The sequence below is a fragment of the Rousettus aegyptiacus genome, unplaced genomic scaffold, assembly GCF_014176215.1.
Source record: "Rousettus aegyptiacus isolate mRouAeg1 unplaced genomic scaffold, mRouAeg1.p scaffold_m13_p_18, whole genome shotgun sequence".
In the NCBI taxonomy this organism is placed as follows: Eukaryota; Metazoa; Chordata; class Mammalia; order Chiroptera; family Pteropodidae; genus Rousettus; species Rousettus aegyptiacus.
This window is the reverse complement of record NW_023416293.1, coordinates 14,651,152-14,676,354: the sequence shown is the minus strand read 5'-3', so window position 1 is coordinate 14,676,354 and position 25,203 is coordinate 14,651,152. Positions and strand designations below refer to the sequence as shown.

At 60.1% G+C, this 25,203-nt stretch overlaps 1 protein-coding gene across 8 annotated transcripts in view; it reads right to left on the bottom strand.

The window, feature by feature from the left end:
* Positions 1–25,203, bottom strand: part of NAV1 (neuron navigator 1) — a 144,293-nt gene that overhangs the window by 26,037 nt on the left and 93,053 nt on the right. For all 8 annotated transcript variants that reach the window (XM_036235507.1, XM_036235508.1, XM_036235509.1 and 5 more), the window contains 3 exons: positions 2,172–2,310; positions 1,539–1,836; positions 100–790 (listed from right to left, as the gene is read on the bottom strand). In XM_036235507.1, coding sequence (XP_036091400.1) covers positions 100–790; positions 1,539–1,836; positions 2,172–2,310 — 1,128 coding nt within the window. The remainder of the gene's footprint in view (positions 1–99; positions 791–1,538; positions 1,837–2,171; positions 2,311–25,203) is intronic.

Below are 25,203 nucleotides of genomic sequence, written 5' to 3'. Positions count from 1 at the left end.
GGGAGGGACCGGCACGCAGGCGTGTTGGGGAGAGGCGAGGAGCACGGGGGTGGGGAGGGCGGGTCCGGCCGACGGACGGGGCGCTGCCCGTGTGGGTACCTGACGGGGGTGGGCGGCAGCTCGGCCAGCTTGGCGGCTGGGGCGTGGCTTGCTTGGTTCTTCGGCGTGCTCTCTGGGGAGCTGACGCTCTTCGGGGAGGTGCTGTCTGCGTCCAGGGCCACCGCCTTGGCTTTGGCCTTCTCCTTCTCCCGATCGGTCTGGTTGACCGGGGCCGGCGTGCTCCGCCCAGCGGCCACCTTGGAAGGCTCCTTCAGCCTGGAGGGCGCCAGTCCCACCTGCTTGGTGCTGAGCAGGCTGGGGTCGATGCTGCTGCTGACGGGGCGCGGCCCGCCCCGCCCGCCGGTCACGCTCATGGAGCTAGACTTGGCCGGCCGGGGCAGGCTGCGGTACTGGATGGTGGCTCGGGCTCCCGGGGCCAGGAACCCGGGCTCCACGCTGTTGGACACGTCCAGGCTGGTCTTGCGTCCACTCGCAGGCTTCACGGGGATGCCCGAGGACTTCTGGACCTTGCTGAGCGTGGCAGAGCCGCCGGTCTGCATGACGGTGGCCGTGCCTGTGGCGGGAGGCTTCTTGTAGCCGAAAGACCCCGAAGTGGAGGGCCGGGCGATGCCCGAGGGCGGCTTCTTGGCCTCGCCCAGGCGGTCCCGGCCGGCGTCCGAGGAGGAGCGCTGCAGCCCTGCGTTCCTCACCGCCAGCTTGCCCTTGTCGGCCGCTTTGCCTTCTGGCCTCCCTGCAGGACGCCGGACGTGAGAGAAACAGAAACCAGGCCATGACGTCAAAACCCTTCCCCCCCATCCGTGGGAGGAGTGGACGCGCTGACGTCTCACAGAATGTCAGGGGCCTCTGGATGTACAGGTAGGAGGCCGCTAGGAAGCTGGGGACATTTCCTGCCAGAGGGAAGGAGCCCGAGTGGGAGGGGCCTCGGGGTTGTGTTTGTTCGGTTCTTGTTTTCTGCTCCCATAGTAGAATGTTCCACTTGGGTTAAAATGGCAGAGGCGAGCAGAAAGGCCATGGGAGGGACGTGCATCTAACAACTGCTCAAGGAGGGAGCAGGAAGGAAGCAGGTGGACCAGAGAGGGGACGGCCACTGGTACCTGGCCCTGGCGAGCAGTCACCACGGGCCACTCGGGAGGGACAGAGGTCAGTCTGTCACGTGCGGGGCCTGCGGAAGGTCAAGCGAGTCCCCCAAACGTGTTGGGTGGGGAAGGAAGAGCCAGGCGGTGTGTGTGAGGGCAGGGCGCCCGGGCTCTGGCCCTCCCTCCTCGGCCTCTTCGCAGGTGTGTGATTTCGGCTCAGCCGCTCACCCTCTCCGGGATTTTAGTTCCGCACGCGGAAAGCAGAGACAGTGGCAGCAGCAGCGCGAACTCACGGACCACTGTGAGCGCCCGCTCCCGCCCGGGGGGCCGGGGACCCCCAGGAGGCTGAGCGGCGGGGAGCAGGCCCCTGCCCGCGTGTCCCCAACTCCACTGCAGGCTCACCTGAGACTCTGAGGGCGCTCTGGGCTGTGTGCGTGATGGGGGACGTGACGGCCACGGGCGGGGTCTTGCCCTTCTTCAGGGTCCCGGGGTGGCCCAGGCTGATGGGCTTCTTCAGGTCCCCGACTTTGGAGGAGTCGTCACAGCTCTCGGGCCGCTCCCTCCGCCACTTAGAAGCCCCGGGCTCCATCTTCAGGCTGCCGCTGTCGTACTCCGGCTTCTTGGGGCCCTTGTCCTCTGACTCGCTGAACCAGCTCAGCCCGCTCTCTGCCAGGGAGCGCTTCTCTGAGTCCGTGCGCAGCTGCGGGGAGGGGGCAGGGGCTCATCGTGGCTGCAGGGGGCCCTGCTCCTCCCAGAGCCGAAGGCCACCCAGGGCTCCCCGCACGCCTCCAGGGACCGGGGGACGACACCGCATGTACGTCTCCCCATGGGCATCGCTGCGGGTGCCGTGTCCCCGCTCGCCACGCCCACGGCTAACGTCTCAAGACGTGGCTGGGAGCGTCGGCTTTTCTTCTGCTGGCCCTGCGAGGACCTGGCCAGGACCTGGCCGAAGGCACGCGGGAAGCAGGGCCATGAGGCAGGTGAGGGCACGCGCGTGCCCGCCCGCAGGCACCGCCGGGGTCTGCACCCACGTACCGCCACCGAGGACTCCCTGCGGGACGCAGTGGGCGTGGTCGGGAGCGAGTTGAGTGACGAGCTGGCGTTGAACTCCTCTGAGCTCAGGTTGTCCGAGGCATCGCTGAGCCCGCTGCTGATGGAGCTGCTCTCATCCCAGCTGCGGCACAGGGGAGAGAAGGGTTAGCGGCCCAAAGGGCAAGCACGCGCCCCGTGGGGGCGGGAGGGCTGTGTCCTGGGCCTGGGTCTGCAGATGGCTCTGCAGATGGCTCTGCATGTGACTCGAACCGCCTTCTGGTTTGGTGAGGCTCCTCTATAAAAGGAGGAGACGGTCTTTATCTGGCAAAGGAACACGTTACATCCCCGTAACAGAAAGGTATGTCATAAAGACGCGGTTACTCTTGCATCGACCCGATTAACATAAAGCTGGGCCCTCTCTGTACGCTGCAGCCTGCACCGCGACCGCCTGACCTTCGTGCATTTTCAGACGTGCTCTCTGGCATTTCCCACCTTTGCTAAATTTCTACATTTTTAAAATAGGGCCAGGAAAAGATCTGTCTTTCTGGGACCCCTTGGGCCTGACCACCCCCGGGCGTGCAGCTTGCCCTCCCCGGGGGACGGCCCCGCTTCTCAGGGGCGTGGACTGCGTCTGGAGGGTAAGCACCCTTCCGGGGTGGCCGGGCAGAGGGGCCGAACTTGTGCACGGTTCTATTTTCCCGCCAGTCACTTGGGGTGCCAGGTCTGTGGTCTCTGGGGAAGGCTGTCAAACATTTGTGTCCGTACGTCCGTGAGTCGAGCGCCCTGGCCGACGGGCTAAGTGGCCTTGAGAAGACCTCCATCTGCGCCACGCGGACTCCACACACTCCTTTGGCTCCTCGCCGTTGTAACGGCTTCACCGTCAGAGGCCTCGCCGGCCTCTCAGGCCCACGTCCCCTCGTCCTGGCCTGTCGGCCTCTCACCAGTCTCGCTCTGGTCACGTGGTATTCTCTATGCTCACATTCCATCTCCTGCAGCTTCTCTTCAAAGGTCCTGTTTTCCCCGCCTCTCAGCACAGCTCTCCCTTCCTTCTGGGCCCCGAGAAGTTCTTTGGGTTTCACCGGGGTTTCAGGGCCCCGGTAGGACAGCCCTGCCTGACGGCCAGTCTGTGCCCGTGGGAGTTCCTCTCTGGCCCACGGCAGGCTTGCTTATCGACTTTGCGTGCGTGCAAGGACTGAAGAGGCTGGAGATGTTTTTTGTGAATTAGCTGGTATCTGGAAATTTTCTTTTTGATTTACTTTGAGTTTCACATCACGGAACAAAAATCAGACATGCAAGTCATCTCAGTGCTTGGCCCGGTTTCGGCTGGCCTCCAAGCTGTGAGCTGGGAATAGGGAAGTGGGTGGTTTGGACACTTGGCTGGCTTGCTCTGCAGTGATTAATCCAAACACACTGAGAAAGAGAGAAAACATGGGGATTTGAACACGTCGCAGAGCAATTTCACGTCTGCTACTATGAAATACAGCCATTATTAAATGACGGTAGGCCTCTTTTTTCCCTGACCCACGACACAATAAAGCTCACATGTCCTGGGCCAAGACGCCACACCCCGCGCTCTGCAGGGAAAGAACACTGAGGAGAACAGACGGGCTCTGGTTTTGTGGCCCTGTCGGCCCTTCTGGGTCAATACGAGCCGAGCGAGCAGTGTTCACAGCAAGTTCTTAGGCCAAAGACCGAGGAGGCCTGTGGCCGCGGGAGTGTCATGGCTCAGGGTCTCAGTGTGCAGCGCACCCACGCGGAAGGGGCGTTCGCCTTGCCCAGGGCACACCCGAGTCCCAGGCCTCCTCCAGCGAGAAAGCACGATCCTGAGGTCGCCGGGGAAGGCTGGCTGCAGGACGTACAGATGCGCCGTGCTCCACTGGAGGGGGCGCCCTTTCTTTAAAAACATCAGAGAAGAAGTACAAGCGTTAGCCAAGGCACAAACCTTAGATACGGAGGGAGAAAGGAAGGAGGTCAGTCTGTCTGGGAGAACATCCCTGTGCGTCTGTCCTGCGGCGGTGTGCGCCCCGCACCTGCCGACGGCGGCCGTGCTGCGACCTCTGCCCGGCTCCGCTGTTGGAACCCCAGCCCCCTCCTTTGCTGGTTTACGCTCGTTTGACTCAAGCACCCCTTCTGGGAGGTTCCTGGGAAAGGATGCTGGGGAAATCAGCTCTAAGGTCTCACGTAACGAAAACGTCTTTGCCCTGTTTTTGCACGGAAGGGTTGAGCCGGGCCTAGAACCCGCAGCCGCCCCTCTCCTTTCAGCAGGGGGTGTCGCCCCTGCGCCTCGCTGCCACTGCTGCCATCCCGCCTCCCCAGCCTCGGCCTCTCTGCCAACTCCGGCCCCTCCCCTGCTGTCGGGGAGCACCCTGAACGACACGCGGAGCGCCGCGGGCCGGCTCCTGCCCCTGGGCCTTTCGATGCAGCATCTCATGCTCTTCGGTTTGGGGAAGTTTTCCCTAATTATTGCTCTGAGGGCTTTTTCCTCTCCATTTTTCAGGGCTCTCTTCTGGAAGTTCTGTTATTCAGATGATAGGTTTTGAGGCTGATGTTCTCATTTTAACTCTACTTTTCACGTAGTGACCTCAACTTCACCTTCCACTGCCTGCACTAAGACTTTCGCTTCTGCGTTCGTTTCCGAAGGCGCTTTAAAAACCTGCACACTGCTCTCTTCAAGGACGCAGACTCCTCTCCTAACGGGACAGTCAAGCTGTCCTTTGTTCAGAGGAACAGCCTGACCATCTTCTGGTGTTGTTTCCAGCCCAAGTTGCTTTTTCTCCGTTTGTACTGGCGAGACGTTCGAGTTGCAGACCTGCTCAGGTAGCTGACGATGCTGGGCTGTTTGCTCACGTGGAAGTGTGGACACTCGGTTCCGAGTCCATGGGTAGCCTCGTGCTCTCCAGCGGAAGCTTCTTCCTGGCCCTGCTGTCTGCAGAGCCCCCTCCTCCCAGCACACACCGAAATGATCAGGAGCCCGGTCCCCCAAAAGTGCAGCGCTTACCAAAACCTTCCTCAGCACCTTGTTGCCGATATAACAAAAGCAAATTCTACAACCGGCTGCTGAAGACTACCCACAGCCGTGACCCACACGGCCAGTGACCACGGGCACAGCCCCGGAGCCGGCGCCTGAATTCCCACCCCACGAACTCGCCCAGGACCACGTCCGACCCGGACCGGGCAGACACTCACTGAGCCCCTGATGTCTGCGGGGCAGTGTCCATGGTGTGGAAAACGAGTGGCCGTCCGGGACGAGCTCACAGCCCGAGGGTGGAGCCGACACATAAAGGACGCAAATGCCACAGAAGCACAGGTGACATGCAGACCAGAGTCCAGAGGAGGGACCACTCCGATTCTGCGGCGAGTCAGAGGCGTGACTCTGCCGCGCCAGGGTGCAGATGAACACAAGGCACATCCCCGTCCTCGGTCCCCTGCACTCCTGCCGGCGACCAGCCGTCCCGCCGAGCTTCCTTATGGAAACAGGCCTGCAGGAGGAGCCAGGCTCCCTCCCCGCACCATGGTGACCCCGGTGGGCTGGGGATCCTGGCGTGATGATGCAGGGGCTTGGCAGATGCAGGGGCTTGGCAGTAACGGATGTGAGCCCTCCCCTGCCCCGCCCCACTTCCCAGGGCTTCCCCCCAGCTCTGCATTTTGAACTCTCACCTTTCTTCAGGGCCCAGCTCAAATACCAGTGCATTCCAACACTACACACTCTTTTCAACAATTAGCCCCCTGGGTGCTGATCCACCGAGCCGCCCCCCGGGGGCTGCGAGAGCCGCACCTGACTCCTCCCCTCGTCCTCACGCCCACTTCCCAGCACTGACGCCACAGTCCCGGGGGCAGGCTGGTGCCCCCCACCTCTGGGGGATGAAAAGAGGGACTGTGAGGAGGCCAGCTCAGCCAGACACTGCTGTGTGTGTCCGCGGACGCGTGGAGGGGCGCGGGGCAGGCCGCTCCCCCCCGCTGGGAACGGCACCAGCACTAGCGCAGCTGCTGGCTACGCCTGGCCCCCCGCCCCCGCCTGCCCTCTCGCACCTGCTCCCCCCGCTTCAGGTCCGGCCACCCGCAGCCAGAGGGCCCGGGGTGCGGCGCGCCAGCCTGAGACTGCGCGGGGGAGCCCTACGGCTCCTCCAGCCCCACCCCACGTGGTCCTCGGGAGTCGGGCCTGAACGCTGGCTCGGTCTCCTCTTGGCTGGAGCACGTGTGCCCAGTGGCTCGGCGACCAGGCTGCTCTGACCACTCCCGCTTGCTGGGTGAGGCTCTGTACGTGGACCCTACTTTCTCCTCTGAGAGTGGAGACATGTCCGCAGCACAGTGCAAAGGCTTGCCATGGAAGAACAGTGCCGTGTGCCTTGGTAACTTTGTCACATCAAAATGTTTTAGGTACACTGGGTTAGACCTGTTACTGTAATTAACTTCACCTGCTTTACCCTTTAAAAACGTGTCTACTACAAAATTTAAAATGACAGATGTGACTTGCGTCCCATTTCTACTGGACAGCGCCGTCCTGAACAGGAAGCGTGTGCTCGGGGAAGTGTCAGCTTCGAGGTGCCGGTCCACTCGCCGCTACAGAAGCCGCGGCGGGCCACGGCCCAGGGGAGCGAGGGCTGGCGGGCAGACCCGCACGTGCCCGCGCGGGGGCACCACGAGTGCCGAAATTGAGGGAATGATCAACCACGGTCCTCGGAGAGCCATCGAGAGGTTAAGGAGGAGACGCGATTTCCAAACCAGACAACGGAAGAGTCGGCGTGACACCAGGCAGCCCTGACACGCTCAGCTGTGGACACGGATCGCGGCCATGGAGAGAAACCGACCCCTGCGCCGGTCCCGCCAGCATCTCCTCAGACTCGGCGGCCTCTCCTGCCCCCAGCCCCTGCGCGGCCTCGGGGCGCCCCAAGAGCCAGCGGGAGACAGCGCCTGCTTCATTACATGTCTGTGGTTTGGCAGAGACCACAGCAAGCCAGGCTGACCTGGCGAGCAAAGCCAGGCCGGGGAGGAGAGGGGAGGATTGGGGGAGACGGCGAACGGCACAGACTGAGGGGCTGACAGAGAGGGGGTCGGAGCGGAGAAGACGCCGATGTGAATTCTCTGAGCTAAGGGTTTTCCGAGACTTAATGGAGGGTACAGATCGCCAAGGAGGAGGACTCCCAGAGCAAGGCAACCAGAGTCCGATACAAACGGAAGGGCACACGCACAGTTAGAAAACTCATTTGGCCCCTGGAGATTTGGCGGTGAGTTCATCCTCACAGGAGAACTAACGGTTCCAGTAACTTGTTAAAGCCACTTTCAAAACACGAGTCTGAATCACTGAACTACAGGATTAACTCTGTCCAACTCTCGAATGCTGAGACTAAGTCTGTGGCTGACTGTGGGCTGGGGACCCCAAAATCCAGGTTTAACTCCTGCAGACTGGTTACGCGGCACTGCTGACATGAACGAAAAATCAGAGACAACGGTCGCCACAACTTTGGAGCCCACCATTTTAGGGCGCCACCTGCAACCCCCAAGGGAGCATTCGTCCTCGGCCCGACTGGGAAGAGCTTGAGATGACCACCACCGCACACGAAAACGTCTCCGGGGACCAAGCGCAGCCGAAGCACGAGTCAAGAAAGCCAGACTCTCTCGCCCTCCTGGACCTCGACTGTTCTGTAAAGTCCTGTAATCACAGGTGCCCCTCGTTGCCTTTAAGTCACTCAGCCAATAACTTCGGCAGTGACTGCCAAAGGTCCCTGCGGCATCTAGAACGGTGTCAGTGTAAGCGAACACAGGGCCACTCTATCACCAAGGACAGGAGACGCCACCATGGCACCCCCAGCGGGAGAGGGCCGAGGGCTGCGGCAGCCCAGGGGGAAGACGTCCGCTCGCTCGGTCCGATGTGGGCCCGCCGAGTCCTGCCCACCGCCCGCGCGCCCGCTTCGGCTCACTCTCCTTTCCCTCGGGCCTCAACCCCGCTCAGGCGAAACAAAGCCAGAGGTTCCTGTTTCGATGCCTGCGCCTGAATCTGTACAGAGGCCCCCTTGCCGGTGGCAGAACACCTCCGGGGAGCAGCAGCTGCCAGCACGGGGGCCGAACTGGTCTGGGGGACGGAACGTCCTCGCGGTCACATATAAAGTTCTGTGCATACGCTTAATTTGGTGGTCTCTCAGCATCCTTTCAGATTCTCAAATGTCTGCGACCCAGGAGGAAAATTTTAAAAAGCATCCTCTTGCCTCATAGGATGCTGCTTCGAGCACTGCCTTCTTAATTCTGGTCCTTAACCTTTGCCTTTAGGTTGAGTTATAGACTGAACAGCGCCCCCCCCCAAATCCTTATGTTGAAGTTACAGCCCCCAAAGACTGTACTTGGAGATGCGGCCTGTAGGGAGGCACTTCAGGGTCAATGAGGTCGCAAGGGTGTGGGGCCTTATCTGACAGACTCTGATGTCCTCATAAGAAGAGGAGGAGATGCCACAGAGCCCCCCGCGCACGCGAAAGCCGCGTGAGGACGTGTGAGGGAACGGCGCGAGGACAGCTGTCCTCAAGCTGGGGAGAGGTCTCGCCAGACACCGACCCTGTCGGCACCTGGCGCTCGAAACTCCAGCCTCTGGAACTGAGGAGCTGCCTTTCTGTTGTGTAAGCCGCCCCGCCTTCGGGGTTTCGTTACTGCGGCCCAAGCAGACTGATCCAGCCTTTAAGTGACGAAAACCAGCTTCGTCTCTCTTTACACACCAACGCCCCAGCGAGGCCACGCTGGACACTGACCGCCGCCCTGATTCAGGCTGGTTTTCAGCCTGAGGTTCACTGACATGATGTCTTGGTCGTGATTCCACAGGTCGCTACGGAGCAGATGAAATGCCCCGGCCTGCCAGGCTCAGCAGAAACCACGAGCTGAGAAAGCCACGCGTCGAGCCAAGTGGAAGGAATGACCGCGGCCGCTGTGCGCTGGCGGGAGGCGGATCTGGAGAACGCCCATCTTTTCATGATGAAACCAGGTTCTGTGTGCGCCTCTAATGACACGACTTGCGATTACTCGGCCCTGCCAACGGCTTGTGGAGCAGGACACAGCGCCTGGATCAGCGGCGTCAGTGCGTTTTGGGGGTCTTCGTGTGGGAGAGGGTAGCTGCAGGGTGGTGGGCCTGGGGCAGAGAAGTGAGCACACACGGGGAGACATGGGAGGCTGTTTCGGAGGTGCGGCTGGGGCCTCGCCGCCGGCTGGCAGGCGAGCAGAGGGGAGGAGCAGCGCCCCGCGGCGTCTCCTTAGCCGGGACCGACTGTGGCGAGGAGCGCTGACTCGGCGGCCACCGCTGGTTTGCGTTGGCTCTGGTCTCAGAGACGGCCCTCTCCGCCCGTCCCAAGCCTCCCCTGCTCAACTTCGTTTGCAGGGCTAGAAATGAGACATCGGGGCCCCCGCCTCTCTCCTGCAGACAGTTCCAAACGCAGAAGTCTGTCCTTCGCAGAGTAAAAGATGGCTGGACTCGCCCAAGAAAGGGAGAACGTCACCTTCGGGGGGGGGGGGGGTCATTACCGGGTGGTGACAGCTCATGTGTCTCAGCCCCCGTTCCACGAGATGGCTCATTCCACACCTGCGGACCAAACGTCTGGAAAGTTGAATATCAGGGGAAAAAATTTTGATTGTTAACTTGGGCAAAAAAATAATTATCTTGACACAAAAAAACTAAAAAGTCACAAAGTTAAGGTGTCAATTGATCAAAGTGATCTTAATTTGAGTTTCCACATTTTTATCAGAGAGAAGAGAACCTAAGGCGAGTTGGCAGGGCACTGCTTGGACCTGCGAGGACGTCCCCTCTTACAGATTTCTGGAAAGGGATGAAGACACTTGATTTACAATTTGCTGAGACACTTCCCGCTTCCTCCGCACTCCTCACCCACACTCTTCCCCAGCCTCTCCCGGGCCCTGCGCCCCTGGCCCCCTGAAAGGAAATGACACAGCAGCATTTGCGTTTTCCTGAAATCAAGAAGGAATCAAGAGACAGCCGATACCACTGTGAGAGGCAGGACAGGCCCAGGTTAAACGTCTAGGACGGGGTGGCAAATCGTCCCTGTGAGGCCCCGGGCAGTGTTTCGAGTCTCCGATGAGACCACTCAGCTCTGCGCCTGGAGCACGCACCCACAGACACGCTTACACGCATGAGTGCAGCTACGTCCCAGACTCATTTACGATGAAATCTGAATTTCATATATTTTTCACATGTCGCAAAATACTTCTTTCGATTCTCCCAATTGCTTAAAAATGTGAAAACCATTCTTAGCTTTGTGGGCCAGACAAAAACAGGCGGTGGACCAGCTTTGGCCCAGAAAGCCAAAGTCTGCCGACCGCCAGGCTAGACCAAATTAAAAACAAGAAGGAAAAGAAATAAAAATTTCTCAACTGCCAACTCCCAGAACAAATCAGAACTGTGGACTAGGAAGGACCTCCACTTTTTCTGATCTAACCTGCTCCGTTTACAAGTCAAAACAAGATTTTCTACCAGCGGTACTTACTACGGGCTTCGTTTTGACTTAGGAGAAAAAAAGAGGGGAGGGTTCGGGAGAGGGGGAGGCAGGGGGGAGGGTTCGGGAGAGGGGGAGGCAGGGGTGGGGAAGAGGAAAGGAAGCCCTGCTCTGGCGCACGGGGCGCTGCCTCAGAGTGGGTGGGCTCCAACCCGTCTGTAGCTGTTAGAATGACGGACGCAGGGCCGACAGGAGCGAAAGGCCTCTCCAGTTAGAAACACAAACCATGCCCCAGACGGGCTGGACAACGTCACACAGAGCGCCTGTGTGTGTGTCCGTCACGAGCATGGCAGGAGAGAAGAGTCCTGGATGCTAATGAGCTGTCGCTCGTCTCCAGGTCCCCAATGACCCTGTGAGCACCAAGTGAGCATCAGAAGAGGAGAGGGGGCGGGACTCGGGCCCTCGGCTCACACTCCCGGGGAGGGCGCGTGTGGCCCCGCAGATCCAGCTCGGAGGTCAGTGTGTTGTCAGGGAGCCTCATCTAGGAGCTTCTCACTGGGGGAGGGGGGGGCTTATCCAGTGCCTCAGGTGGCACCTGATATCATCGTTTCAAAAGGAACAGTCGTGAGAAGGCAGAGAATTTAAGGGCACACTAACTGAACATTTCTTAATCCGTGTGCATCCCGCAGTGAAGATTTCCATCGTAGCAGAGCCATCGTGCAAAGGTCTGAGGCTGCTTCGTGGAAAGCTGCTGGTCACTTAGCCAGCAGGCAGGCCGGGAGCTGACGACATGAGCTGAGCTTCCGGCCGCCCAGCAAACACGACGGACGGAACCTGCACGGAGCCGGACAAATGGGCCGTGACGTCCCCGCTCCACCAGAGCAAAGTCTGCCGCTGTACCGAAGACTCAGGGCTCCCTGGAAGGCAGCCTCAGAAACCACAGGAACCTCAGAAGATGACGACCGGTTCCAAGGACATGCCAGGTCTTCACACTCTGCCATCCGGCATCAGAGATGTGGAGGCCGAGGCGATGGTCTGTCGGTCTGCGGAGGCCGTGACCTGACCTAGCTCACTCGCCACGTCGCTGCCTCCACCTTCCCGCTGCCCAGCACACTGGGGGGGACCCAGTGTCGCTCGAGGATTCACGATTAACAGGTATCTTTGTTACTCGGCCTTATGTATTCATTGTACATTAGTTTCTGGTGGCGACGCCAGGTTGGTGCTGATCCACGCAAATATTCTAAGCTCATGTTTCTTGGTGACCATCACCAGATCATTGCTAAAACCAGTTGGCACACATCCAGTCTCTAGGTATGTATGCCAAGGGCCCTGCTGGGCACTTTTACACACACATACAGTCTCGTTTGACCTTCATATTAAACCCGAGTTAGATATGACCTTCATTTAACCTACGGGAGAGCTGAGCCTCAGACAGGTAGAGTTACACACCCGCGGTTCCACAGCTAGTTGAGAACCAGACCAGTTTAATATCCACATCTGACCAGCTCTACAGTCCCTTTACCTGCTTGTCACGAAACAGCACTGACATGAGGGGGCCACAGAGCAGCAGAGCTAAACCGCATTTTCTCAGGTGGCTGGGGGGCCACGTGGCAGCATTCTGGGCAGCCCTCCCCCGCGATCCAGCAGAGCGCAAGGGTCTCTCGCGCCGGTCTTTGGACAGACAGGTGGTCTCCGCCACTCTCACGCGGCACCTCCAGTTCCCGAGGTTCGGGGCTGAGAATGCTGAAGAAAAGGAGGTTCGCAGCTCTCCCGGAACTACGGGAAGGGCAGTGGCAAAAGGCGTGGGAAACAGTCTAACTCACGGAAACCCTTCGGGGTGGCTGAAAACAATCCCTACAGCGTGAAAGGCACATCCTCACGCCGTGACGGGGCACCACGTGACTCTGGCCGGCGGCTTGCAGGGGAGTGGGTGACGACCCACGCCAGGATCTGCGGAGCAGGCCGGGAGCAGCTCCTGGTTGTTGACAGACTCAGCGTCCGGTGGGGACCCCATTGTTGTATCTTCCTCCTCTGGGAAAACCCCTCCAGGAACCTACCTGGCCCTCGACGGTCAAGGCCAACCTTCTGGGAGCTGCTTCGCAAAGAAGTCATCACCATCTGGGAGAATGCAAACACGGCTCCCTCGCGGTGAGCTTGGGCGCTGCGGGATGAGTCCCCACGAAGAGGTCATTATAGGGGACACGTGGCTCTGGCACAAGGCCCTGGGGGAGGGGAGCGACAGCCCTCCACGTGGGTGTCGCGGAGGCCCCCCACGATGGCCACTGCTCCATCCCTGGGACCTCGCTTCAGGGCCGGGCCGGCCTAGCTGCACTGGCAGGGCTCCCACGTGGACAGCTCCTTCTTCTATTTCGGGGGTGACCAGTCTTCAGAGTCGTCGAGGTCACCAAGCGCCTGGCTTTCACAGCTCCAACATGGCGGCTGCCCTCGGAGGAAGTCCCGCCCACCAACTTCCTCTTCCCTGTCTATCAAAGCCCAGGCGGCCCCCGATTGGTCATCTCGGCGCCGAGGCCTGTGTCCTGCCCTTCCGGCAGTCTTCTGTCCTTCCGGTGACCACCTTAGCCAGCGGCACAAAGTGCTGAAGCCTTCAGAGAGCACCCAGAGGGGTGGAAGGGTGTGTGCCCAAGGGCAGGCCGCATGGAGTAGCGCCCCGGGCTAGACCTGCGCGTGAGGGCGCTCTAGAGACTCCGCCAACGCGGAAGCGCTTCGCTCGCCCAGTCTCTCCGGAAGACACCCTGCAAGCAGCGGACAGCTCCACATTCAAGAGGAAACGTTCCTCTCTCTTGCCTCTGGATGAAAATGAATTCAGAAGAGGCCTTTCCTGGGTCAATGGCAGGTGCCCCAGGTCAGCTGATTTGGGGGAACCTCGTTTGATGAGGGGACCGAAGAGGCGGTATAGGGTTAAACCACAGCGTTGTGTGGCCGCTCTCCCAAGATGGAAGATCACGTACAGAAACGGAGGAGGCCTTCAAGGACACTTCCCCCTTTGGGCACCTTGAGGGGAAGCTGCTTTTTCAGTCGATGGCGTGTATGACACCGAAGTCAAGGCCGTTGACCGGGGAGATAATCGGGATTGCTTCTCTGTCGCTGATAACATAACAGCATGACACAGTGGTAAGAACCAGTAGTGTTGCATTGGTCAGCCTGACAGCCATGCTCGTGTGGAGAGTTCTCTTTAACCTACTCGGAGGGCAGACCTGCTACTATTATGTGACTACGGAAGGAAATCTTCGAGGCCAAGAGAGAATCATTTTCTGATCACTCGCAAAGGTAGCCAATGCAGAATGCTCTGGCAGGGATTCCTAAGCAACTGTTTGATGCTAAATCCCATTGGGACCTTTTGGTCCTATCTTCCCAGTCTGTCAGGTTGTATTTAACAGTGTCTGCTTGAACTTCTTCCCTTTGTCAGCCTCAGTGACTGCATACCCTTCTGTTCCCCCTTATCCAGACCCCTTCCCCTCTACCCCTGACTACTCTTAATCTCTGGTCTTCCATTGTATGTGGCCCTTGACTTGCTGGTGTTCTCATTCTACCCACTCCCCTGGGACTTCTGTCCCTAACCGAGATGACGGCAAAGCGTCTTCCTGTACAGTGAGAAGCTGGATGGCAGGGTCTGGCATAGAGTAGATTCTCAATAGACTGGTTGAATGAATGAATCAAGGAGCCATATGCAAGTATCTTCCCCAGAAAGGATATGGCTAAGAATTCTACGAGAGTCTGCTGCGAGAAAGAAGGCCATGTGGAAAACGACAACTGATCAGTGTTTTCAAAACAATTTGGACCCATTGGGAGCTCCCAGGTTCTAGCTTTCTCTCACTTCCGCTTCCTTAAGCATTCTTCTGCCATCAAATTGGCAAAATGCCTGCTTTGGGCAAAGAGTTTAATAGCTTCATCTTGGGTTCCTGCAGCTGGGAAGGTCACGCCAGGATCTTATTAGCTCCATCTTTAGTTTAACAATAATCCCATACATTTACCCAGCAAAGGGCAACACTTTATGTGGCCTCTAATATGTTTCTGGAAAGCCCTGCTATGCAGTTTGCCCAGAACAGCCTAAAAATTCAACTGGAAGCAAAATGTGCCGTATTCTTTATGTGTAAAACTGACCTCTCATAGTGAGAGCTCCTTGAGAACCTGGAGTCATTTCTATGGAAAACACTTCTCCTGGCCAACGTGACACACACAGCATTTGAGTTGAGCCCTAGCATTTTGAAGGAGTCGCTGGAGAAGCACGACTGAGATAAAACATCATCCCATCCCAATCTCTCTCCAACAAGGACATCTGAAAGGTACGTTACACCAACGTCAACCCCTCTCCGATCCCAGACAGCGGTCAGCCGCGAGGTCACCAAACTTTGTCACATAGTAGGTGGTGGAATTAGTAGGAGGTTTCTCCATTTACCCAATTTTGGACTGAAATTTCGTATAGCACAATTGTTTCTGCTTTTCCCATTTATGAAACATGCTACATAGCTCCTGCGGGGGTTCATCAAGACTGTCCCCCAGTACTTACACATAACACTGTGGCTCCCACGTGGACAATCTTAACAGTATTTACACGAACACCTTTTCCCTTGAAAGAGCCACTTTCTAAATAAGTGAATGCTCGCGATTCGGGAAGACGGTTATGGGTGGCCAAGAGAACTCCTTTTGCTTGGGGGACAGTGGGTTTCTAACCCATTCTCTGATCCTGGACAGATCTGAGATACTATGCAAGGTAAGCTTTAATTTGAGCCTCCCTTCCCTGCCCCCAAACAACCCATACATTCTTTCCTAATGTAAAGATTTCCAATAAGAGCATAAAACTAGCAGTTAATGATAGGTCCCAGCATGTAAATTACCGTGGTCTCCAAAAATAAAGCTTCATGGGGGAAGAATTTGCAAGTTACCACTGTGAGGCAGAAGCAGGTTTCCTCACACCACGGAACCCCGATGTCCTCACACAGCCGGCGGACGAGCGCTCCCGCCAGCCCTCGGGAAGGATTCTTTGGTGTAAACCAAACCATGACTTTCCCCTACCTCGCCTCTCTGTCTCCCTCTCCTCAACCAACCTTACAATTAAACACCCGAGGCTTGTTCCCAAGGCTAAGTCTTTCCTTACATTTCTAGAGAGCAATAAGGGGAAAAAAGGCAACACTATAATTCCTACCTCTGTAGCACTGTGTCTAGGTGGTGACTGGGACCACATGTGGCCTGTGAAGTTTTCTTTCCTGCCAACCAGCCCATGAATGCTTACATCCTCGAAACCCTTCGAATAAGTGCACTTGTTAGGGGTTTCAGAGGAAGCGTTCCCAAGGGGCCCTCTGGAGTCCCGCCTTCTGAATAGCTCCTCTCCCACCAAGATTCCCCATTCAAACGCCAGGCAGGTTTGTCCAAAGAAATCCTAGCATTAAGAAATCCCCTTGAATAGAAAGCTTACTTGTCTCTTTAACCTAGGTCTTAGGGAAGGCTGAGTTGTCGCCCGCTGGGGGCGGGGGGTCAGTGGTCTGGCCTGGGTGGGCATTGTCATTTTTATAGACCTCCTGCCTTCATCTTTATCTCAAAATTAACTGCCTTCTCTTCTTAAGTCATGCAGTTCATGGACCGCTTACTCTTCGTGAATTATCTTTGTTGAGGGCTCTGAAGGTTTTCACTTCAGAGAACAGGACAGCTGAATACCACATTGTGTGTGGGGTCAAAGGTCAGCACCAGAGCACCCGGCTCATGCACTGCGGAAGACCTTCATCTTTATGGGTGAGTGTTCCATGCGTGTGAAAGTCAGCCTCTCGCTCACCTATTACAAAGCCTTGAGAAGAACAGAAAGAAAAAAGGAAGCTTAATTCTTAACCAATAAGCGGAGGAAGCAAAGATCGTGATGCGGAGAAACAAACTCCACGCAGGTGTTCGGGCAAGGTGAGGGCCACTCATGCCTCAGGCCTGACATTCTGCCCACCGGAGGGTGAAGCGTGGATGGAGGGGAAAAATAACAGGGAACTGAAAAGGTTTGAACTTCTCAAACCCCAGCTGCAACCCCCAGCTCCACGAGAGGCAGATGCCCCGCCCCGTGTTCACAGAGCCGGCTACTGAAGTCCCCGTCGAGCTTCGCAAACAAATACCTGGCCATGTCCCTAAGCGGTTGTTGCTTTCGACACCCTGACACCGGATCGCCACGACTCTGCAGCAAATCCTGCTGAATGGTGTGCTTTCCATTCAGATGACAGTCCCTCACGCTCGGTCCCTGACTGTCTCTCAGCTGCCAGCGGCCTTCATGCTCCTCCAGAGGAGGGGAACGGGGGCTGAGTTTTGCCCCGGGGCACAGAGCAAGTCGGTGGCAGAGGCGACATTAGATTTCTGGATGCCTCGTCTCTTCACTTGGGCATCAAAAACGTGCTCCCCATCGGGCTGGGTATAAAGCGCCGTGAGCTTAGCAGGACGTCAGCCCCTTCCCGGCCCCTCTCACGTGTCCTTTGACTTACACTTTCCTCAGAATGCCTCCTGCCCGGTCACCACCCCAGGTCGAGAGGGAGAAGTCCTTGTTATCTGAAGATACATATCTTAAGGAAGAAATAACGATTTTGAGAACACAGGAAATGACTGGCTAGGAAATCACTTCTGGTATGAACATGTTTTTCTTGGGCAACTATGAGCTGAAATCTGTTCTGAGGCTTTGTGATCAGTCTGAGGCTTTTGGCATAATCCTTAAGTCAAAAGAAAGAAGGCTGAAATGAAAAGAGAAAGTTCATCAAAATCCAACTGGCTGTTTGCGGGAAGGTGCCTTCCGGCAACAGACAGGAAGGAAAACATCCTGCTCTGTCTTCCTTTCTGCCCTCCTCAGCCTGGGGGGGGAGCGGGGGTCCTGGCAGCCTCACCTCGCCCCCTAGTCCTCCTCTGCTGTCCAGAGTGGCCTGAGCCCAAAGCCTGCCCGCCTTTCTGAGACCGAAAAGAACAAAGCCTCATGGGGCGCCCCTCAGAGGCAACAGCCCCCTGGGCGTCCACCGAGTGTGAGGTTTGAGTAAATATAAAGTCAGTTATCATTCTGAAGGAATTGAAAACGAATGCACAAAGGTGGGATTTGGGCAGTAAAAGCGAGTCCTCCGTCTTCCCGGGGTGCCCTCGGTTCAGTGGCGCACGGGCTCTCCGCCTCCCCGGAGACGAGCGCCGCTTCGACCCGGCCCAGCTCCATGCGGACGCCCAGAGCTCAGCCCTCGTGCAGCAGGGAACTCCTGGGCCTGCGCCCCAGCGAGCCGGGGCTGCAGAAGGTGGACCCGTCTTTCACCCGCCGCGGTTCCGAGGCCAGGGCAGGGCTGGGTGGAGGTGCTGGGGGTGGGGGGCTGTCAAGGCAGCCTGATGTCCGTCTGTCCCTAAACACCTCTGGGACTCCGTAAAGGAAAACCATTGAAAGAGAATGGCAGGTGGGAGGGACAGCTACCGAGGGCGGGGCGGAGGCAGAGGCAGCTTCCCGGAACCACGGGGGGGGGGGGGGCGGGGGGGGCGGGGCGGCACCGCCCTCACCTGTCCCTCTCTTCACATGTAACGACGTCACCAAAAAGAGGGGAATTCATAAACACTCTGCTCATGATGCCTCGAGGGGAATGATTCTGAAATGCGTCGCAAGCAGAGGATAGTGGCCTTTATGGACTTCACTCATTCAGAGCCGTCTTTTCAGGCAGAGCGAATCCATGATCTTCCCCAAGGTCAGCTCGGTGCCAGGCCAGAAGGCGCCCGACCCGCTGCCCGGCAGGAATTGCACGAGGCGGAGGGCGCGGCCCCGCGGCGTCCTGCCAGGGCCCTGGCTTCTGCCAGGGCGCTCTGAAGCTGAGCACCCCGGAGCAGCAGGCGGGGAAATCTGGGCTGGGCATCATGAGAGAAGCTTAACCGGAGAGAAGCAGCGCAAGTCGTGGGGCCCGGCCACGCAGGAACCACGCGGGAACCACGCGGGAGACGGGGAAACAGCAGGTTCCTACAACGCGGGAACACACTTCAGCGACCTCCCTCCGGACGGGGGCATGTGCCCCGGGACCCGCCACTCTCGAGCCTGCCTTCCATCCCTGCGGAGGGAGCCGTGCCTGGGTCGCGCCGTCCCAGCCACTGTGCCTGGGGGTCAAATTCCAGGAACCCGCGACTCCAGGGCTAAGTCCCCAGCCCTGGTTTCCCTCCAGGGCCCCTGAGCCCTAATTCCGCCTGCTGGCAGAAACACGACTTCTGTCTTAAAGCTGTCAAAAACCGATTTTTAAAATCACACAGTTGGCAGCTCACCAGAATTAAAACCTGGTCTTTACAGTCGAATAGAAGAATTTAAAACCACCCGCGGGAAAATGTTCCGAGCCTGAAAAATAACGCGTCCATGCACGCACACGCGGCCGGGCGCCGGACACCCGCCTCGCGGCCTCGGGGCAGGCCCCGCGGGACAGCGGAGGGGACAGGGCAGCTTGGCCTGCGTCCCAGTTTCCAGCCCATCGACGTCTCTAAGACGCATCGCGGGCTCGGGGCCCCTCCCCCCGGGCACGAACCCGCCCGTACATTTCCGACCCGCTCGCCGGCCACCTCTGGCTGCTGCCGCTCCGTGTGTGGGACGCCGGCCACACTGAGACGTGCGCCCACAGCGCCGTCTCTGTCCCCTGGCCGCGGTCGGCACGGCACTCGGCACACAGCAGGCAGTCAGCGAGCACTTGCCGGGGGACGACCGGTCCACTCCCATTCGATGTGGCCGCTCTCTTCCCGGAGATGCGACTGGACCCAGCCCAGAGAGCTCTGAGTGACACGGCACAGGGTGCGCGTGGTCTGTCCAAATCTGTGCCGGCCCACGCGCTCTGAGGATGGGGTCCTGGCCCCCGCCTGTCGTCATCAGGACCGTTAGTAAAGTCCCCATCTGCAAAACCTGAGCGACGGTCGCTGCCCGTGGGAGCTTTGGGTGGGACGAAAGTACCGCCACGTAATGGGCGGCTACGGGAGCCAACGGAGAAGCCAGGTGCAGCTTTCATGGCGGCTGAAGAAGCCCACGCCCTGTCCCCTGTAGAAAACGCCTGTCCCAAGAGGCAGGGAGTCCTCAGGCCTGCAGACGGCACCGAGGCCCTTGGGCTTGCATCTGGCCTGGCGCGGAACGGACCTCCGAGCCAGGGGCCGGGTCTCAGGGTCTGCCCTGCCACTCACTGGCTGTGACTTGGGACAGGCACACTCCCTCCTTGAACACAGGCCCACAGCACAAAAGCGGCCTCCACAAGCCTGTGAGGGGTGCGACGGCACTGGCCCCCAGGCCCAGAGGACACGCGCCGGGCGCATTAGCAAAGGGCTCCAGACGGGGTTCCTGGTGACATTGCGCAGCCAAAGGCTGGCTCAGCTGGCTGTCTCCGCGGACTCCGATTGAGACAAGGAGTCTGTGTGACCAACGAAGCCGCGGAGATGGCGCGTCTGGGCAGAGACGCTGGAAGATGACAAATACCCTCTCTCCTCAAACTCTTGTTCATCAGCAAAACTCGTACATGCGCTTCAAGGCCCAATGACAATGCCACCTTCTCTGTGAAGCCCTCCCTGCTTGCTTCCAGTCACCGCAGGTATGACTTGGTTCACACTTATTTGCATCCTCTCGCCTCCACCAGACAGGGCAGGGGCTCTGCAGAAAGAGGGTAAGCCCGCGAGTGTGGCTTTCGGCGCGGGGCTGGAGCCCTCCGCCCCAGGGGGTCTCTGTAGGACGACTAGGCCCTGTTCCCACCAGTCTGCGGGCTCTGGCTAAGGGTCCTTTCCGGGAGGGAGGGAGTCCAGGCATGAACGGGGTAAAGGCCTGCCGCATACCGAAGGATGCAGGGGCAGAGACCATATGCTCAAGATGCGCGAGAATGCTGCCTCCCGGGCCGGCCGCGAAAACCCCAGCTGCGGGAAAGGGAGGGCACCGTCCGCTCCCAGGCCAGTGGAGGGGCCAGGGCTGATCACAGCTCAGCTCATCAAACGCTGGTCAGGGAGGTGCCTGGGGCCCGATGGAGCCATTCGCCCTGATGGCTCACACCCTCCAAGTGTCGCACCCTCCCCCCCCCCGCCCCCCGCCTCCCCTGGAGCTCAAGGGGAACATGAGCCCACAGAGAGGGACTCTCTTTGATCCCTGTTGGCCCCAATCAGGCATCTCAGACCCTGTTTACAAGGAAGGTTGTGAGGTGTCCCCAGAGCTCTGTGGGCTGGAGCCAGTCGAGGACAAGGAGGGCTCTCCCCTTAACACCTCCTGGCCTTCTTAGGACCTTCCGCCTGAGTCTGGGCTGGGATGGAAAGGAGGCCACAGCCTGGGCCAGCCCCTCCCAGCAGGCAGCAGACTGACTAGTAACGTGACCTGCTCCCCTCCCTGGGCTGGGCAGACAGGTCCTGCCCTGACACACCTGCCCAGCAGCGGCTTCTGGTGAGTGAGTACTCAGCAGCTGTGGCCCCAGGATAGGGTACTAAGCTCACAGGACAAAGCCTGGGTCTCCCGGGGTGGGGTGGGGTGGGGCGGAGAGGAAGCAGCAGCAGGGAGAATATCAATTCAAAGGCAAAGGCGGGGTAACCTAGAAAAGGTAGGAAGGAAGGTGTGCCGCTGGGTGACTGAAGAAGCACCCCACCTCCAGGGACGGGAGGCGGAACCTGACGGCAGAGGCGGGGCAGGCCCGGGGTGGACGGCGGACATCCTTTCCCTTGGGCTGGGCGGCCGAGTGGGCTCTGAACTGGGCGGCAGTGGCAGAGTGGCAAGGGGAGGTCGCGCCCCGCCCTTCCGTCCTTCTCCGGGGCCCAGGGCCTCAGGGCTCAGCCCAGGGTCCCACCAGAAGTGAGACCTGCCAGAAGTCACTATGCAGAAGTCCCTGCTCTGTTCCCCAACTTCCTCTTACGACACTGGTCATCTGAGCAAAGGGCCCCAAGCCGCTTTCCAGAGGGTCTTCAGTCCGTCCTCCCCGCTGGGGGACAGTTTGGGGCCAGCAGGACCCCGGCCTCCAGGGGGCGCCCCCTCCCAGGCCAGGCCCAGTCTGCTCTTACCCCAAGCCTGTAAGTGCAGCATGCAGCGGGGACCCCCAGGGACGCGTGGGGAAGCAGGAGCCAGTTTCTGGGTGCACGTCCCGGCTCTCCGCTCTCGGGGCTGAGCTGAGAGGAGGCTGGGTGGGAGGGGTCAGAGCACCAGGGGCCAGCCTCCTATTCACTCCACCACCGCCAACGGCTGCCGGCGGGAGGCGGCTGGGGATCCCTAATCCCCCAGTCTGAAGGTGGAAGGCTGGTGGCCATCTCACTCACTCCCCTTCAAGTGGGGGGGCCTCGGTGCAGAGTCCTGACCGTCTGCGCCCCACCCCTGGGCACCCCCGCCCAGAGTCCCGCCCCAGGCTCACTCCTTCGGGGGATCCACCCAGCGGTGGGGTCACAAATTCGCCCTTCCACAGCCCACCCCTGCTCAGCCCTGGACAGCCCCCAGAGCTTCCGGGGTGGGGGGCCCCTAGCCGAACCGGTCGGGGCTGCAGCTCCCCAGGTCCCCAGCACTCCGACCCGCCGCCGCCCCCGCCGCACTGCAGGCAGCCGTCCAAGTTCAATCAAGTTGTGCTATTGTCTCAGCCTTGTCCCCGTCTCAGGGGAGTCCCAGCGCCTTGCCTTCCCGCTTCCTTCCTTCCTCAGACCCCAGCACCCACCTCCCACCCCAAAGCGCACAGCTACGCGCCCGGTCAGAGAAGACCGCGGTCAGAGAAGACCCTCCGCCGTCCGGGGGCTGCAGGCGCGGCGCCGCTGGGGGCTGCAGACCCGACCCCAGCACGGGGTCGCGCGGCACGCGGGGGCTCACCTGCGGGGCAGGCGCGCGGTCCTCGCCGCCCTGGGCGGGCGCAGGTGGAGCATCTTCCCGGCTCGCGGCCATTCGCAGCGGGCGCCCAGCCCCGGACCGCCGCGCCCGGGACGGAGAGGTGAGCGCCGGGCCACGAGGGAGCCGGAGCCGAGCCCCGCCGAGCCCCGCCCCCTTCCTTCCCACCCGCCGCCCGCCGCCGCGCTTAAAGCGACAGAGTCTCGTTTCCCGCGCGCCGACTCCGCCCCGGGCCCGCGGCGCGCGCTGGGAGCGGGTCCTTTAACGCCCGGGCAGGTAGACAAAGAGCCGCCTGGGCCGAGGAGCCGAGGTGCAGCAAGGCTCGGGACCCCGACACTCGACAGCCGGGGATGCAGCGGTGCCGGGCCGCCCCGACCTTTTGGGACCGAGGATGCAGAAAGGCGGTGGGGGGGGGGGGGCGAATCCTCCGGAGCCGGGGTGCAGCAGGGCCGGGGTCCCTGCCCTCGGAGCCAGAGGTGCAGCGGGGTGGGCGTCGACCCCCTCCAGGCCACTCCGCAGCCGACCCCTGGGATGCCAGCCGTGGCCCCTCAGTGGTGCTGCACGCGCAGAGGGGGTGTGAGCAGCGGGGCATTTCCAGGTCTCCGTTAGCGTGGCCCGAACCCCGCTTCCTCCCCGCTCCCTCTCTTGGCCCCTTTCCAGGCTTTTAAAATTATTCAGAAGCGCCTGTGACCAACAGGGTCAGCAGGGGCCGAAGGCCTAGCGGGCACAGGCCGCCAGAGGCCGCTCAGGGGCGGTTCTACCCACACCCGGGAGGGTGGGCGACTGCAGGGGTGGGCCCACCTCTCTCCACGCCCGGGGAACCTGGAGAAAGCCACACCAGGCAGGGGCCATCTGGGTCCAGGAGCATTCACAGCTGATGGCCTAGCAAAGGTCCCGCCACGGCAAGATTTTAGGGCATTGTAAGAAAAAAAGCGGGACCCAGTATCGCCCTACCCGGTCCTCTCCTCTCCGGGTCTTCTGCGGAGGAAGGGGAGCTCCCCTCACCCACTTCTCCTGGGAGGGGCTGAGGGTGAGAACTGGGCAAACTGGGGCACCTACATTTTGGAAATGGACAGATTATTCCCACAGTTTCTTTAAACAACAGAAACAGCATCGTACACACCGTCCTGCCTCGGGCACGGAGCTCAGAGGCCACAGAGCAGGACTCGCCCCGGGCAGCTCCACGTGGGCTCCCAGGGCCTGTCAGCTCAACACCTCTTAGCTCTCCAGGCTTGGGCTCAGTTCCCGCTTCTGAATGCCCCTCCCCCCCCCCCACCCGGGCTCCCATTTCCGCCCTGCAGAGCCCTCCTCCCTGAAGCTTCCTCGCTGGGGGTCTTCCACCACTCAGCTCAGGGCGAACCCCAGTCTCAGCGGTGGAAACCTGGGAGGGAGCTGTGTCTGGCGCCCTGGCCAGTCTGCCGTGGGGAGGAGTCTGTTCCTGAGGGCGCACAGCCTGGCTACCCTGTACCATGAACAGTCTCGGTGGGGACTCTGAGTTAAGACCGCGGTCCCCAGCAGCCCAGGGCAAGGCAGGTGCCCCTCCAGCACAGTCCAGGCTGGTGCCAGGGACCAGGGGAAGCGTGGTCAGTCCTCTAGGGAGGTTCGGCCTGCACCACCGGGCTGGGGCCCGGGCTGGCCAGGGCATCTGGGAACAGCTCACAGTGCTGCACACGGGCTCCCCGGCCAGCATGCGACCCTGAGTTAAATGACTCTGTCTAGGCCAGAGGGATGTCACCAGCAGGGGATGTTTTTCTCCGGATCTAGCTTTGCCTTTTTCCACAGTTTCCTCCTTTGTGATTTTGCAGGCAGAGCTGGGGGGCCGGGGGCAGGGGATGGGGCCTGACAGGGGTCAGACACAGGGGCTTACTTGGAGGGTCGGATGAGTCTTTTGTGCAGGGGACTGTGCTCACCACTGGACATTCCTTCACAGCCCCGTAGGGCCCAAGTGGCCCATCCTCCTCCCTCACACCTGGCAGTCTCCCCTCCCCCTGCATTCCACCCTCCACAGCGAGGGGACAGGCCAGAAAGAAGGCAAGTCTCAGGCAGCAGCTCAGCCCAGGGGTGGGGCTCCCAGCTCTCTGAGAGTCCCCGGCCCCAAGTAGACCTCTAACCCCTTCCACCCTGGGGGTGGCTCTTGAACTGCCAAAACCCAACAGAACCGGAGGTGCCGTCCACGCAGTCCTCCTTCCTTCCTGAGGGGGAGGCGAGGTGCAGGGCAGTGTCCACCTGTCTCTACCTGAGACCCCCCTTCCCCTTGGCGGAGGCTGGAGGGCCGCTCCCAGGGGAAGGAGCAGGGTCCCCAGGCTTCCACAGATCACCAGCATGCGCATTAGCCCCTGATGCTGTGGCTGCAGGCCCAGGCACTCTGGGTAACCTGATGGCAGCTGTCCCTGGCTTTAGTGAGGCCACCTCCCTGTCCACAGGCCCAGAGCGGGGCAGGGATGTGGCAGAGTGGGGAGGGGAGGTGCTTGGTTGCCTTGACTACAGCGGGGGGCACGAGGGGGGTGGTGAGCAGCTCTCCCTTCTGGCTTCCAGGCTGCAGAGTCGCAGCCTGGGGCGGAGGGAGTGGGGACAGCTGAGGCCCAGGCTCAGGAGGCGGAAGACACCTGCTGAGAGGGAGCCGGGGGCGGGGCTTCTCCAGGGAACAGCCGGCTGCAGGGGGCGAGGGGGAAAGGCCGGGTCGCCGGCAGGCCTGCTCTGTGCCTCTCCGTGCCTCTCTTCACAGAGCCCCTGGGAGCGTGGTCTCGTCTGTCTCCCTGCCAGGGCCGTCAGAGTGGCTTTTTATAAGGGGGAAACTGAGGCACGGAAAGGCGGGGAAATGTCCAAA